Below are 16,402 nucleotides of genomic sequence, written 5' to 3' on the forward strand. Positions count from 1 at the left end.
GTGGAAAATAACAAGACAGAGGAGTGGAAGAGATAGCAGTGACGAAGGTAAAATTATAAAGACACATATAGGTAGATGTTACAATCAAACTCAAAATATTGCTATTAAAATGTAAAATGTACAGTATATATATTTTAAATAATATCATTGTGAAAATTTATGGAAAGAATGTTATAATTTGATAATGATGTTTAATTATGTAATCAGCATGGTAATGACAATATTTATGGGGTATAGAGTATATCTAATATGTGTGTGTATACTGATACAATAGAAATTTCTATTTATTTCTTATGTCTTATATGAACTTATAGTTCATTCTATACATTAAATATGTTTCCATAAGACAGAAACCCAGTCTAGTTTGCTTGTAATATATTCACAAGATGCTATGTGGTTTCATTCATTATTGCACACATTATTATCCTCCTTCCCACCTTAAATCTGCATATGCAAATATCTCACAAATTACAATAGGCCATAAATCGTTACTTACTAAACCCTTAAACTTTAGTCAGTTAGAATTCTGGGAATCATCAAACTTTTCAGGTTAGTAGTATAGACAGGGTTGGCTAAATTTCTCTGAAGAATCGATAAGAACATATTTTCAGTTTTAAAAGCTGTGTGGCCTCTGTCATTACTGCTGAAGTCTGTCAGCACAGAGGGAGAGCAGCCAGGTGAATCACAGTTCTGGCTCTTTGGTAGAGTGTACCCATCACTTTGCTTAGATAACATATTACACAAACTTTCCCTTTTAGTGAACATATGATGAATATGACTTAGAACAAGTCTACCTAAAAGTCCCATGGATTTCTGTGTGGGTAAGTACATTTGGTAACATGCCAAAATTTTGTGGACACTTATATCTGTTTTAGTGAGAAATGAAATTTCCATATTCTTTTAGTTATTGTCTATTTGGAAAATGTAATATTATCTCTACTCATTATTCATACAACAAAGCTGTTTAAGAGGTAAATTGAAATTGCTCAAGAAATTTTGGGGGTGGACATAACATAAGCAAGCATTGTGTTTAACAGCATATGCATATAAAAACAAAATTGCAATAACAGTATTCTCATGTCTTAAAAATTGTGTTATACTTCCTTATTTTCTAATGTACTTCTTTAGTCATAATTTTGTGCAGCAATTAATTTATCTTGGTCTTTAGATGGGGAGACATTGAAAAGTAGTTGGCAGTAACAAGTGATTGTATCAAAACAAGCAGCATGTCTATTAAGGTGAGCTTGAAGCCAGGAACACAGAAGTCCACAGCAAAGGAAGGCAACCTGATAGACATGCTCTACACTAGGAGACCGAATAACTGGTGTGAAAATGAGACAAACTGATGAAACTATAGATCCAAATATAAACGGCAGCCACACCTGAAAGAAAAAAGAAAAGTAAGACTTTTTTGTTTTGATGTCATGGTAAGTTCTTATGACAAAAGACATTATATATATTACACAACCAAAAGGAAGTGAGTGCTTATGTATATTCAAGTTTGCAAATAGGCTTTTTTGCTGTTATATAACAGAAAACAAATTTTTGCAGATTAAATATCATAAAAAGTCATTGTGAACTTACTTATTTACACACCATTTCCACAAATTTCTACTCTATTCATCACATTGAGTCATCATTCACTAAAGCCAGTGCTTTATTTTCAAACATTAGAGAGCTTTGTTCCTTCACAGACACCACTGCCATCAGAAAAAATAAAGTGCCATACTACTATCGGGTATTGCAATGATCTACTGAATTAAGAAAATTAACTATTTTTAATCATAGGCAGTCTTCTTCATCCCTTCCCTTATCTCCTACTTTGCTTACTTTTTATTAATTTTTAGTTGGCATAGTATAGTGATATGTTAATAGGTATAGTGATATGCTTATTCCTGGAACTTTCACATGCATACATAATTCTATTTTTATCTTATTTAAATCACCATCCCTTTTGCCTTTTTGTTTTTCTCTTTCCTCCCCCAAAATTGTTCTCATGTTGGCTTCCTGAAATATGATGGATTTTCTGTTCTCTAAATCTCTGCCTTTTAGGTATCATCATCCTTTCTGATTTTATTTCTATATTTATGTCTTATATATGCATATGTACAAACACATATTTAAAAAATAAACCTGGTTTCTGGCCTTATGTCTAAATATGCATAGTATTATATTTATTGATTTAAATATGTTCAATTATACTTTCATTCCTGATATTAAGCCAAATTTTCCTGTTGTGCCTGATCCATTTGACATACTCTCAAATTGAAATTGGAAATACTTTGCTAAGAATTGTTGTTCATATATTCACCAGAAAAAAAAATGTCTTATAGTTTTGTTTATTTTTTTGAGATCTTACTCAGTTTTGGTGTTATGGTAATGCTGGCATTGTAGAATGGCTTTATCAGCATTCCTTCCCTTCAGATTGTATGGAATAGTTTGACAAGCATTTGTGTCAGCTCTTTTTTTCTTTCTTTCATTTATTGATTTTTATTACTTTATATATATATTTTTGAAGCTCAATTATTTTTTAATTTTTTCCTTTCAATGGTATAGGAAAAAAAATTCTTTTTCTTTTTTACTATTAATTACGCTTTACTAATTTTGTATCCCCCATAAGCCCCTCTCTCCTCCCCTCCCAATCACACCCTCCCTCCCCCTTCTTCATGCATGCCACTCCCCAAGTCCACTGATAGGGGAGGGTCCTCTTCTCCTTCCTTCTGATCTTAGTCTATCAGATCACATCAGGAATGGTTGCATTGTCTTCTTCTGTGGCCTGGTAAGGCTGCTCCTCCCTCAGGGGGAGGTGATCAACGAGCAGGCCAATCAGTTTATGTCAGAGGCAGTCCCTCTTCCCATTACTATGTATCCCACTTGGACACTGAACTATCATGTGCTACATCTGTGCAGGGGTTCTAGGTTATCTCCATCAATGGTCCTTGGTTGGAGTATGAGTCTCTGGAATGTTCCCTGTGTTCAAATTTTCTGGTTCTGTTGCTCTTCTTGTGTGGTTCTGTCATGCAGGTACAGCTGGCAGTTGCAGCTGAGGAGCTAGGAGTCCCGCCTGTGCTGTGTCAGTCCCCAGGCAGTGAATTCTGTGCTCAGCATCACAGGCACTGTGAGTAGGCTCCTCTGAGGAGGGCGAAGGCCCAAAAAAAGGGAAGCGCCTCTCTATTTCCCAGAGAAGTCTGCAGCTGACCTGAATCTAAATGTTCTCTGCTTCTGTGATGTCCCTTCTCTTTCAGGAAGCCTCAACATCGATTTTCTGCCTTCAGTTGCCCCTCCACTCACCAATTTTGTAGGTTCAGATCCTCTGCCTCTCAAAAATGGTGCGTGCTGATCACCGCCATCTTGGTTCTCCCCCTCTTCATTAACTTTGACTAATGTGTGTTTACTTCTTTTATACCCTCTCTGAACACAGCAAGTCTCAAAAAATATATTTATCCCCATTTCCTGAATTACCTTCATTTTCTGAGTTTAATACATTCATGTATTAAAGAATGCACAATGTATCCAGGGTATCATTCATTTTGCTGACATTGGATGCACTTGAAGAAGAAGCAATTACAAGAAAGTAGAATGTAGAGTATGGTATCAACTTATATTTCTCAAAATATGGTCAGAGATCCACTATTTAGAAGGATCTCAAGATGAGTGATATAAGTACACATTTCTGTGACCCAAACAGAGACTGAGTGAATCAGAATCCTTAGGGGAAAATCTGTCAATGTGGATTTTATTAACACAACTCATGTGATTGTTACGGCCACTGTCATAAAATATGGAAATTTTTATCATTTGTAGCATATGAGCAAAAACATGATACGGTTTAAATCCTCTGCAATTCATGGGAATATTGAAAAGGAAAACAAAGTTTATGGACCATCTCTCTGGGTTTACGTTATATCAATGTGTGACTTATGCATCACAAAAATAATATAAATGAAAACAATCAATGATAAGTCTTTCCTTAAAATCTTGAATTAAATAAAATGTCAACAAAGGAAATAAACAAAAAAGAGGGAACTACATATACTATGTTGATTTATGGAGTGAGAAGGTATATTTGAGCATGGAAACTACTGGTTTTTCTTTAATATTATTGTTTGCTTCCAGGAAGATGATCTGCCTTCTCTGCAATGTATCAGTTTTCACCTTTTACACAATAAAAGGGAATCGTCAAATGGCCCATAATACAAAAGCTGGTACATCTAATGGTTTTGCAATTGGTTAGAAGAATCTCACAGACCTTGATCAAGGTGTCATCGAACATTAATATTTAACTATTGACTTACCTTATAAAGTCTTGGTAGATCAGGGTTCTTGTACCTTAGTCTTAGCAACCCAATCATACTAAGCAAATTTACACACCATGATCCTAGACCCACATATTTCACTAAGTAGACTAAACTTGAAGTTATTATTGCCACAGAAGATATAATGGAAATCTGGATGACAGCTACAAGTGATAAGTGGTGGTCATTAATCATTGAGATGATGAAAGGAAATTGACCAACTTGACTTGCACAGTAAAATATTCTTGATGCTGAAAGTATTCCACAAGATATGCCATCCATCAGTGAAATTGAGATCACTGAAGAAATAACCCATTGCATGGAAGGAAAGACTCTGTCTGTCCACGTGACAGAAACCGAATCTATAAAAATGAAATGAAAATTCAAAAAAGTCAAAGTCAGTTTTGCTTGAAAGCAAATAGAACATTATTTTTGTAATTGTTTCTTTACCCCTACATTTTGTAATATGAATTGGTGATTCTTTCTAAGAGACAAAGTTTCTTACTTCTTAAATATGTTGTGCTTTGTGATTCGTTTTGTAGATTAACGCATATTAGAAGTGAATGTTTGAGACCTTCAAGACTTCTCAGTGACAGGAAAAATAGTTATTGCTCTCTTGATTATTAATCTGCCTATCGCATGTTAACACTCCTTAACCTGTTTGTCACCACATAACACAGAAAAAAGCCAAACTAGTTGTCAAGTCCAGGCACTTCATGATACATATCTCCCAGTACAAATGGCCTAAAACTCAGCCACTATGTTGTAGAAGCAGTTGTGAAATTTGTGTAGTGTGATACCTCACATCACTCCCTTTAATGCCCCTGAGCTGCAGAAATACTTGGAGGCACTCCTGTGCAGATCTTCTTTGACACTGCCAAACCTTGCTTATACTACTATGTCATTTTTTTTATAACCATCTATAGAAGACTTAAAACATCTTAAAGAAAGACTACGTATGCACTGCTTTTTATTACAATACTATTCCCTACCTGGAATTGAAAATTTTGTAGTAATCTCGTGTAGAGGAAAAGAAAGTTGACGCTGACCAGAGCAGGCACTTTCTACTAAGAAAAAGTTTTCATCAATTTTTGAAAACTTGTCAGATTACACGAGGCCCAACAATAATGAATGGATGATGATGGGGCCACACTTATGCCTGGTGGAATTGTGATGACTATAAATTAAAAGCCAATCAGGAAAATAGCTACTCACATTTATAAGTCACTAGCAACATCCTAGACAAAACAGAATGTTATAATATGTAAAGTGTGGCTGAGAACTGATTGCAACTCACTTTTGCATCCATTTATGATGGATACAAGTAACAACCTTAGTAAAAATCTTGGTATTAGTTTTCACATCTAAGAAAGAAAGAAACTATTGTCTCTTTTGAACAGCTTCTTTCATTGTAGAGATAAAAATGTATCCTGAAGTATGGAGCACCTAAGCATAGTATCTATTCTTGTGTTCTTGTTCTGCTTGTTCAGGTGTCTTATCATCTTTTTCTTTATTCTCTTCCTCCTCTTCTTTCTTTTTTCTTTGTTTTTGTTTCTGTTACTACATGTGCTACCTGGTCTATAATTTAGTTGTTAACATATTACGTTTATCTTTTATTAGATGGTTTAGATCATCATGTTATTCTTAGATTCATTGAAAAGTCCAAAGCCAGAATAACAAGGAATAAATAAATAAATAAATAAATAAATAAATAAATAGATTTTACAGCCCTGTATATATTCTAGACATGTCCATAGCATATAAAATTTGCAAACTTTATTTCTAAATGCAGTGAGATATCTATTCTATTTAATTTTACTTCATCATACCTGAAGAGATGATTTCTTGAGGTGTCAAAACTGCCAAATATGATATATTAGTCAGCAAGTACAACACAGTCACAATGGACATGACAGAATATAAAATTTTTGGAATTGTTTCAGTGGGACATTTTATTTCTCCTACAAAAAAAATGAATGAATGCATTAGAAAAGAGCATATCTAAAGAAACTAAGCAAGAAGGAGGACCCTCAGTAAGATGATCAATCCTCATTCAGAAAGGCAAATGGGTTGGACATCGAAAGAGGGAGAAAACAAGGAACAGGACAGGAGCCTACCACAGAGGGCTTCTGAAATACTTCACCCAGCAAGATATCGAAGTAGATGGTGAGACTCAGCTAAACTTTGGGCACAGTGCAGCGAATATTATGAAGGAAGGGGGAGATGAAAGACCTGGAGGGCTATTCAATCTGTTTACCTGATCTTGATTTAATTTTGGTAAATGGAATCTATCAAGAAAATTGTCCATTTCATTTATATTTTCAAACTTTGTGGCATACAGGCTTTTGTAGTAAGATGTAATGATTGTTTGGATTTCCTCAGACCAGTGTCTGTTGTTATGTCCCCCTTTTTATTTCTGATTTTGCTGAATTAGATAGTTTCTATCTGCCTTTTAGTTAGTTTGGCTAAAGCTCTCTCTATCTTGTTGGTTTTCTCAAAGAACCAGCTCTTGGTTTCATTGATTCTTTGAATTGTTTTCTTTCTAATTTATTGATTTTAGCCCTGAGCTTGAGTATTTCCACCTGTGTACTCCTCTTGGGTGTGTCTACTTATCCACAACCCCAGGGATTTTAGGTGTGACATTAAGTTGCTTGTATGAGATGTTTCAAATTTTTTCTTGAAGACACATAGTGCTATGAACTTTCCTCTTAGCACTGCTTTCATTGTGTCCTATAAGTCTGGGTAAGTTGTGCCTTCACTTTCATTGAATTTTAGGAAGTCTCTAATTTCTTTTTTCATTTCTTCCCTGACCAAGTTGTCATTGAGTAGAGAGTTGTTTAGTTTCTATGTGTATGTAGGGTTTTTTGTTATTTCTGTTGTTGAGGTTTAGTTTTAGGCCACAGTGGTCTGATAGGATACAAGGGATTATTTTGATCTTTTTGTATCTGTTGAAGCTTGCTTTGTGCCAGACTATACAGTGAATTATTGAGAAGGTTCCAAGAGGTGCTGAATAGAAGATATACTCTTTTGAGTTTGGATGAAAAGTTCTGGAGACATCTATTAGTTCCATTCGATTTAGGACCTCTGTAAGTGTTATTTCCCTATTTGTTTTTTGTCTAGATGACCTGTCCCTTGGGGGGAGTGGGGTGTTGAAATCTCTCAGTATTAAGCTGTTGGGATCAATATGTGATTTAAGCTTTAATTATGTTTCATTTACTAATGAAGGTGCTCTTGTATTTGGGGCATAGATGTTCAGGATTGTGATGTCCTCTTGGTGGAGTTTTCCTTTGATGAGAATCAAATGCCCCTACTCATCTTTTTTGATTAATTTTTGTTGCAAGTCTATTTTATTAGATGTTAGGATCACTACCCCAGATTGTTTTCTTGGGTTCATTTGCTTGAAAAACATTTTTCCAGCCCTTTACTGTGAAGTAGTGTTTATCTTTGTTACAGAAGTGTGTTTCTTGGATAATAGTGACCAATGAATGTTAGTTCCTCTTATTGTGGAGTTGGTGGTGTTACTGTGTTTCTCTGCTTGTTTTCATTGTTCACTATTATCTACTAACATCAATGGATTCAACTCTCCAGTAAAAAGACACAGACTAACAGAATGGTTTCAGAAACAGGATCCAACACTTTGCTGCATCCAAGGAAAGGATGCATCAAAAGAAAAATCCACCAGGAAGACATCACAATTCTGAACATCTATGCCCCAAATACAAGAGCACCTACATTCTGTAAAGTAAAGGACACTGTCATCAGAACAAAACGACAGCCTACAGACTGGGAAAGGATCTTCACCAACCCTATATCTGACAAAGGGCTAATATCCAGAATATATGGAGGAGTGAAGAAGCAACAAATCAAGTTAACCCAATTAAAAAATAGGGTACAGAGTGAAACAGAATTCTCTGTAGAGGGGTATAAAATGGCAGAGAAAAACTTAAAGAAATGTTCAATGTCCTTAGCCATCAGGAAGATGCAAATCAAAATGACCATGAGATTTCACTTTACATCCATCAGAATGATTAAGATAAAAAACTCAAGTGACAATACATGCTGGAGAGGATGTATAGAAAGGGGAACCCTCCTCCATTGCTAGGGAGAATGTAAACTTGTACAACTACTTTGGAAATCAATCTGGCACTTTCTCAGACAATTAGAAATAACGCTTCCAAAGATCCAGCTATACCACTCCTAGGCATATATTCAAAATATGCTCAAGTACAGAGTAAGGGCATTTGTTCAACCATGTTCATAGCAACTTTATTTGTACTAGCTGGAATCTGGAAATAACCCAGGTGTCCCTCAATGGAGGAATGAATACAGACAATGTGGTACATTTGCAGAATGGAATACTTCACAGCAATTAAAAACAAGGAAAGTATGAAATTTTCAGGCATATGGATGGAGCTAGAAAAGATCACCTGAGTGACATAATCCAGAAGCAGAAAGACACACACAGTATATACTCACTTATAAGTGCATACTAGACCTATAAGATAGGATAAACATACTAAAATCTGTACACCTAAAGAAACTAAATATGAAGGAGATCCCTGGGTAAGATGTTCAATCTTCACTCAGAAAGACAAACAGGATGGACATTGGATGAAGGAGAAAACAGGACAGGAGCCTACCACAGAGGGCCTACCACAGACTGCCCAGCAGTGTTCAAAACAGATGCTGAGACACTTAATAAAACTTTGGGTAGAGTTCAAGGAATCCTATGAAAGAAGAGGGAGATAGTGGAAACTGGAGAGGATAGGAACTCCAAAATAACATCAACAGAACCAAAATTTCTGGGCACAGGGGTTTCTCTGTGACTGATACTCCAACCAAGGACCATGCATAGACAAAACCTAGAACCCCTGCTCAGATGTAGCCCATGGAAGCTCAGTATCCAAGTGGGTTTAATAAGAGGAATAGGGACTGTCTCTGACATGAACTCAGTGGCAGCCTCTTTGACCACCCTCCCCGAGGGGGGAGCAGCCTTGCCGGGCCACAGAGGAGGACAATGAAGCCAGTCTTAATGAGACCTGATAAGCTAAGGCAGATGGAAGAGGAGGAGGACCTCCTCTATCAGTGGACTTGGGGAGGGGTATGGGAGGAGATGAGGGATTGAGAGTGGGATTGGGAGGGAATGTAGGTGGTCATTAATATTTATTAATGATATATCTTCTGGTAAAGCTGCTGTTAGTCCTAACCAAATCACCACACAGAGACTGGGTTTATTTAGTTAACCTAGAACACAATGCTGGGCAATAGTTACTCCCTCTTAAAACCTCCAAGCCCTCATAGTTTCCTAACATTTAGATTTAACCCATTATACTTGCTTTTTGTGAAATCTTAGGTGTGGTTCATTCTCTCCATGCTGTTCCAAGATCTCCTCCCAGCTTGGCTCTCTTCGCTCTCTCCCTCACCCTCTCTCCTCCCACTCATTTCCTGCCCTCTGGCTCCCCCCATTGCTCAACATTATGGCTAGTTGCTTTATTTTGACCTGTCTACACAAAGTTGAGACAGGATGCTTAGAGTAAGTATCACAATATCCAGATTGAAACCGGGGGGAGGGGGGAGAAATCAGCATTTGAATGAACAAGGGTAAGGTGTATACATTTCAAAAGAATATTATACCAACAGCTGGATATCATCAGCAACAGAAAACTTATAAACTCATGGAAACTGAACAATTTCTGCTGAGTGAAAATGGATCAAGAAAGGAAGATAAAAAGAAATTTAAGGACTTTCTAGAATTCAAGGAAAATAAATATACAGCATACCCAAACTTAAGGGAAACAAAGATGTGCTAAGAGGAAATTTCAGAGCACTAAGTGCCTACATTTAAAAAAAAAATGGAGAGATCTCACAGCAACAGCTTAACAAAACATCTGAAAGCTCTAGAATAACAAAAACAAAATAAAACAAAAATCAAGATGCAACACACCTAAAAGAAGAGAACTGCAGGAAATAGACTGAGGGATGAAATGAATAAAATAGAAAAAAGAGAATGAAACAAAGGACCTGGAAAAATTAGTTGGTCCTTTGAGAACATCAATAAAATATACAAATCTTGATGAAACCTATATAAAAGACAGAGAGAAAATATTACCAAATTAACAGAATCAGAAACAAAAAAGGTGTATATAAAAGCAAAGAGGAAATTAGTGAATGCCGAGGATATACTTTAAAATCCTTTATTCTAATGAATTTTAAAATATAAAACAAATGTATAATTTTCCCAATAGGTACCACTTACAAAGTTAAACCAAATTCAGAAAAACAATTTAAATAGACCTATAATCCCTAATGAAATGGAAGCAGTCATTAGAAATCTCTAAACCATAAAAACATCCAAGGCCAGCTGGATTTTATTATGGAATTCTACCAGACTTTCAAAGAAGAGTTAATGCAGATTCTACTCAAAGTATTCCACGAAATAAAAAAAAAAAAACAGAAATAACACTGTCCAATTCATTTCATGAGGCCATAGTTATCATGACATCCAAACCACATGAAGACTCAACAAAGAAAATAAGTTCTAAACTTATTTCCTTTATAAACGTAAATTCAAAAATAATCAATAAATTACTTTCAAACCAAATCCAAGAACACATAAAAAAAAAAAAAAAAACATACACCATGATTAAGTAGGCTTCATCCTGGAGATGCAGGAATGGTTTAATACAAAAAATTTAATAAATGTAAGCCACCCTATAAACAAACTAAAAGGAAAAAACCCCACATGATCAACTTATTAGATGCAGAGAAGGCCTATGACAAAATTCAACACTTTTTCATGGTAAAAGTCCTGCAGAGATTAAAGATACAATGGATATACCTCAATATAATAAAGGTGAATCGCAGCAAGCCCAAGCCAATGCCAAATTATATGTAGAAAAATTCAAAGCAAGTCCACTAAAAGGAGGAATATGACAAGGTTATTGACACCTATCCACACACACCTATCCAATGTAGTTCTTGATGATTTAGCTAGAGCAATAAGACAACTTAAGGAGACCAAGGGGACACAAATTGGAAAAGAAGAACTCAAAATATCATTATTTGCTGGTAATACGATATTACATATATATAACCTTAAGAATTCTACCAGGGAATGACTACAGCTGCAAAACACATTCAGAAAAGTGGCAAGATACACTATTAGCTTGAGAAACTTCAGAAGACTTCCTATATAAAAATGACAAACAGACTGAGGAAGATACGAGGAACACCTTTTCCTATAACTTCAAGTAATATAAAATAATATGAGGTGTTGCAGGTGACTATTAATATTTACTATTGATTTATCTTCTGATAATGCTGTTGTTAGTCCTAAACAGCTGTATACTCAAATCACCACACAGAGACTGGGTTTATTTAGTTAACCTAGAATACAATGCTGGGCAATAGTTACTCCATCCTAAACCTCCAAGCCCTCATAGTTTCCTAACATTTAGATTTCCCACATTATACTTGCTTTTAGTGATATATTATGTCCAGTCCATCTCCACATAGTTTCAAGATATCTCCTCCAGCTCTGTTCTTCTCTTAGCTCTCCTCTCACCCTTTCTCCTCCCACTCATTTCCTGCCCTCTAGCTCCTCCTCTCTTTCCTGTTCTCTGGCTCCTCCCATTGTACAACATTGTAGCTAGTTGTTTTATTTTGGCCTTTTTACACAAAGCTAATACAGGATGCTTAAAATAAGTATCACAATGCAATATCCAGATTGAAACCAGAGAGTGTTGGGGGGGGTCAGCATTTGAATGAACAAGGATAAGGTGTATACATTTCAAAAGAACATTATACCAACATTTCCCCCTTTAAGTCCAATAAAAGGCTCCTTTTCTTTAAGTCCAATAATAATTATGAAAATTAGGTAAAATCTACATGTGCAATGTCCAGTCCATGTATATTTAGTAACTTAGGAGAAAGTATCTGATTAACCTATATAGCTTGAAAAGTTTAAAGTTCTATATCTGATTAACTTTTATCCTTGTTGGTATTACCTATATGACAGGGTTTCTTAACTTCTAACTAACTCAAGCTTAATTGTGGCACTATAATTATTTGGTCTTCAACCCCATCAGAGACTTGAGAAGGAATAAAATTAGTCACTTGAGTAAATAAGAAGTGCATGTTAGCAGCTTCCAAAAAATAAAAAAAAATGACAGAAACAGTTTGCTGCTTGAACAGTCACCCATAACTCTCTGTAATGGTGGAGCATCATCTTCAGCCTTCTGGCTCAGAATATTTGACAGACATATATGTGAAACAGGAACTATTTAGGACTTGCTTACCCTATCTTGGCAGAGTTCAGCAGTCCACTTGTCCTGCATTTAAGTTTGCCCAGTTTTGGCAGAATATGTCTGTTGTGAAGCCAGGGTATTTTCTTTACCCGAGTGGCTTGTTTGCCACATTTGAAGTCATCTCCATATGGAGGTTCTTTGATGCTCATCATCTTCTTTGAAGTAGATGGGGTGCTGCCAGGAGATGATTTGTCTCATTGTCAAAGAATCTTTAAAATAATAAAAACACTTTTTAATGCCATATTCTGTAGGTCTCTGAAGTTTTTGAAGACTACCTATCTTTATGTAATCGATTTGTTTACAAAATCACATATATCTGTTAAACCTAGGATGTATACTCCTGTGATAAATTAGACTAGTGTCTGACATGACTATGAGTTGAATAACTAGTAATTAACTTGCATTACCTAATACCCTAACCAGTTTTTAATAGCAGTTTAAAAGTATTAGAAGTAACCTTGATTTTCTATCAATATACTAAAGCTTATACCAATGTATCAAAAATACTTATTTTTGCATCAGTATGCAAATTCCTATACCAGAGTTAAAATTAACCTTATTTGGGAATAACAAATAAAACCCTAAGTAGAGTAGATTCAATAATCTACCTTTTTTTTATTCCTATAAGATATTCCTGTATATTCCTTGTTTCACTTTGAATAAGACCATTAATAATAAACATCTCCCAGTGACAATAACATTTCATAGCCATAGCAAACAACCAAAAACATATCCAACCCCCTGTAAGGAAAATTGAACGCTGTTCTCATGGATTTCTTCTAGCTGACATTTTGGACATGTAGAAATCCTGTAGGGGGCCCAAATAAAATTGGGAAAAATGGTTAATTAAGCAAGCAATAACATTTGTGGTCCAGTCTTTGAATGTTGAGAAATTTTAGGCTTAATAAAGTCCTCTTTGGAACAGTCTAAAATGCTAAACCAATTAAGATTAGTAGCTTTCTTCAAAGTTCTTTTGGGAGCAGGCTTTGATGAGAAACAGCAATTGAAGCAGTTGAGGCAGGAACAAGCAGAATGCTGGAACATGTAAGATGCTGGAACAGATGTGTCAATATCTCAGCATGCTGAAGAATGATTCTGTTAGGTTTGATCCAGCATCCCTGGTGTCCAATTCTTTTGTTCTGCAAACGTATAATTTCTCACAAGCATTATAGTGTTCTAAAATTATAAATGTATGAGATGTGCAGGATGAAGCTAAACTGTAAGCCAATTTAATCTATATCAATTAAAAGGTTAGCATAATACATTTTGAGGATATTATAGCCAAGGATTTATTGGCCAAATATTGCTGAAGTTTTGGCTGGAGACACATTTTTATGTCTCAAGTCAGTTTTAGAGTTGTTCCCATGTAAAGGGATCAGCAATATGTTACCATTTTTATTGAACATACAATCATTATAATGTTGATATCAAAACAAAGTTGGATAGATTAAAATATCTTTTTGGGCTCTTGCATGCCTGTTGTATTAGGCCAAGTTGCTACCTATTTCCCTAGAGAAGCCTCCCATTAGAGAGACAAGCTGGGTGTCTGGAGCAATAGAAAATGCATGTTTTAAGTAAACTTTATAGAAATTCCTTTTAATTTAGAACATAAGTATACTGTAGGTATATTGTACCTGTTTAGAGGTTTAGCCCTAGATTTTTATATATGTTGTAGCTATTTGTCCTATCCCCTTGTTTATATAGAATGGGCAGTTATGCCTTTATAGCCAAACTTAATTAAACTCCCTCTTACCTTTAGCATTTAAACATACTCTAGGCAGCTTGTACTTAGGTTTTACATTGATAGTGGTTGTTTTTGGCTTGCCCATTTTTTTATACAGACTGGGCAGTTATGCCTTTGTAGCCAAACTTTATATAAACTCCCTCTTACCTTTAGCATTTAAGCATACCCTAGGAATCTTGTACCTGGGCTTTACATTGATATTGGCTATTTTTTTGCTTGCCCATTTTTTTATACAGGATGGGCAGTTATGTCTTTGTAGCCAAACTTTATTATAAACTCTCTTAGCATTAGCATATAAACTCTCTTACCCTTAACATTTAAGTATATCCTACGCATCTTATACCTCGGTTTTTACATTGGTTTTGGCTATTTTTTGGCTTGCCCTCTTTTTTTTTATTTTTTTTATTTTTTTATTTTTCTTTTTAGTTACATTTTGTTAACTCTGTGTCTCAGCTGTATCCTGCTCCCTCATTCCCTCCCCAACCCCGCACTCCCTCCCTGGTCTCCTCCCTGCCCCTTTCCAAGTCTACTGATAGGGGAGGACCTCCTCCCCTTTCATCTGACCCTGTTTTATCAGGTATCTTCAGGGCTGGCTGCAAAGTCCTCCTCTGTGGCTAACAGACTGCTCCTCCCCTCGGGGGGGCGGGGTGTCAAACAGCCTGCCCTTGAGATCCTGTTAGAAATAGTCCGTGTTCCCCTTACTTTGGAAAACTACTTGGTTACTGAGCTACCACAGGCCACATCCGAGCAGAAGTTCTAGGTTATATCCATAGATGGTCCTTGGTTGAGTGTCAGTCTCAGAAAAGACCCTGTGCCCGGATATATTTGGTCCTTGTAGAGCTCCTATCCTTTCCATATCATACTAACTTCCCTTCTTTCATATGATTCCCTGCACTCTGCCGAGGGTTTGGTTATGAGTCTTAGTGTCTGCTTTGAAACACTGCTAGGTAGAGTCTTTCAGATGCCTTTTGTGGTAGACTCCTGTCATAAGTTCAAGGCACATCCCATTTGTCTTTCTAAATGAGGATTAATCACCTTCGCCTGTGTCCACTTTCTTGATTATCTTCTTTAGGTGTGTAGATTTCATTATGTTTATCATGTCTTGTAGGTCTATATAAGCGAGTATATACCAAGTTTGTCTTTCTCCTTCTGGGATACTTCACTCAGAATGATCTTTTCTAGATCCCACCACTTGCCTGCAAATTTCATGATTTCCTCCTTTTTGATTGCTGAGTAGTATTCCATTGTGTAAAAATACCACAATTTCTGTATCCATTCCTCCGTTGATGGACATCTGGGTTGTTTCCAAGTTCTGGCTATTACAAATAAAGCTGCTATGAACATGGTTGAACAAATGTCCTTGTTGTGTACTTGAGCAAATTTTGGGTATATACCTAGGAGTGGTATAGCTGGGTCTTGAGGTAGCACTACTCCTAGTTGTCTGAGGAAGCGCCAGATTGTCTTCCAGAGTGGTTGAACCAGTTTACATTCCCACCAGCAATGGAGGAGGGTTCCCTTTTCTCCACAACCTCTCCAGCATGTGCTATCACTTGAGTTTTTCATCTTGGCCATTCTGATGGGTGTAAGGTGAAATCTCAGGGTCGTTTTGATTTGCATTTCTCTGATAGCTAATGAGGATGAGCATTTCTTTAAGTGTTTCTCTGCCATTCGACGTTCCTCTTTCGAGAATTCTCTGTTTAGCTCTGTTCCCCATTTTTTAAGTAGATTATTTGGTTTGTTGCTTTTCTGCTTCTTTAGTTCTTTATATTTACTTGATATTAGCCCTCTGTCAGATAAAGGGTTGGTGAAGATTCTTTCCCAATCTGTAGGCTGTCTATTTGTTTTGATGACAGTGTCTTTTGCTTTACAGAAGCTTTTCAGTTTCATGAGGTCCCATTTATTGATTGTTGCTCTTAGAGCCTGTGCTGTTGGTGTTCTGTTCAGGAAGTTGTCTCCTGTGCCAATGAGTTCTAGGCTGTTTCCCACTTTTTTTTCCAGCTGATGTAGAGTAAAGCCCTGGACCAGATGGCTTCAGCGCAGAATTCTACAAGACCTTC

The 16,402-nt window shown here is 36.2% G+C and overlaps 1 protein-coding gene across 1 annotated transcript in view; it reads right to left on the reverse strand.

Annotated features, from left to right (window-relative positions):
- Window positions 1-1,124: 1,124 nt before the first annotated feature.
- LOC129673393 (solute carrier family 7 member 13-like) overlaps window positions 1,125-16,402 on the reverse strand; it is a 57,861-nt gene continuing 42,583 nt past the window's right edge. Inside the window, 3 exon segments of the mRNA XM_055603149.1 lie at window positions 1,125-1,382; window positions 4,296-4,657; window positions 6,125-6,256. Of these exon segments, the coding sequence (XP_055459124.1) occupies window positions 1,125-1,382; window positions 4,296-4,657; window positions 6,125-6,256 (752 nt within the window).

This window comes from Psammomys obesus, unplaced genomic scaffold (assembly GCF_907164565.1).
Source record: "Psammomys obesus unplaced genomic scaffold, mPsaObe1.curated_primary_1811, whole genome shotgun sequence".
Lineage (NCBI taxonomy): Eukaryota > Metazoa > Chordata > Mammalia > Rodentia > Muridae > Psammomys > Psammomys obesus.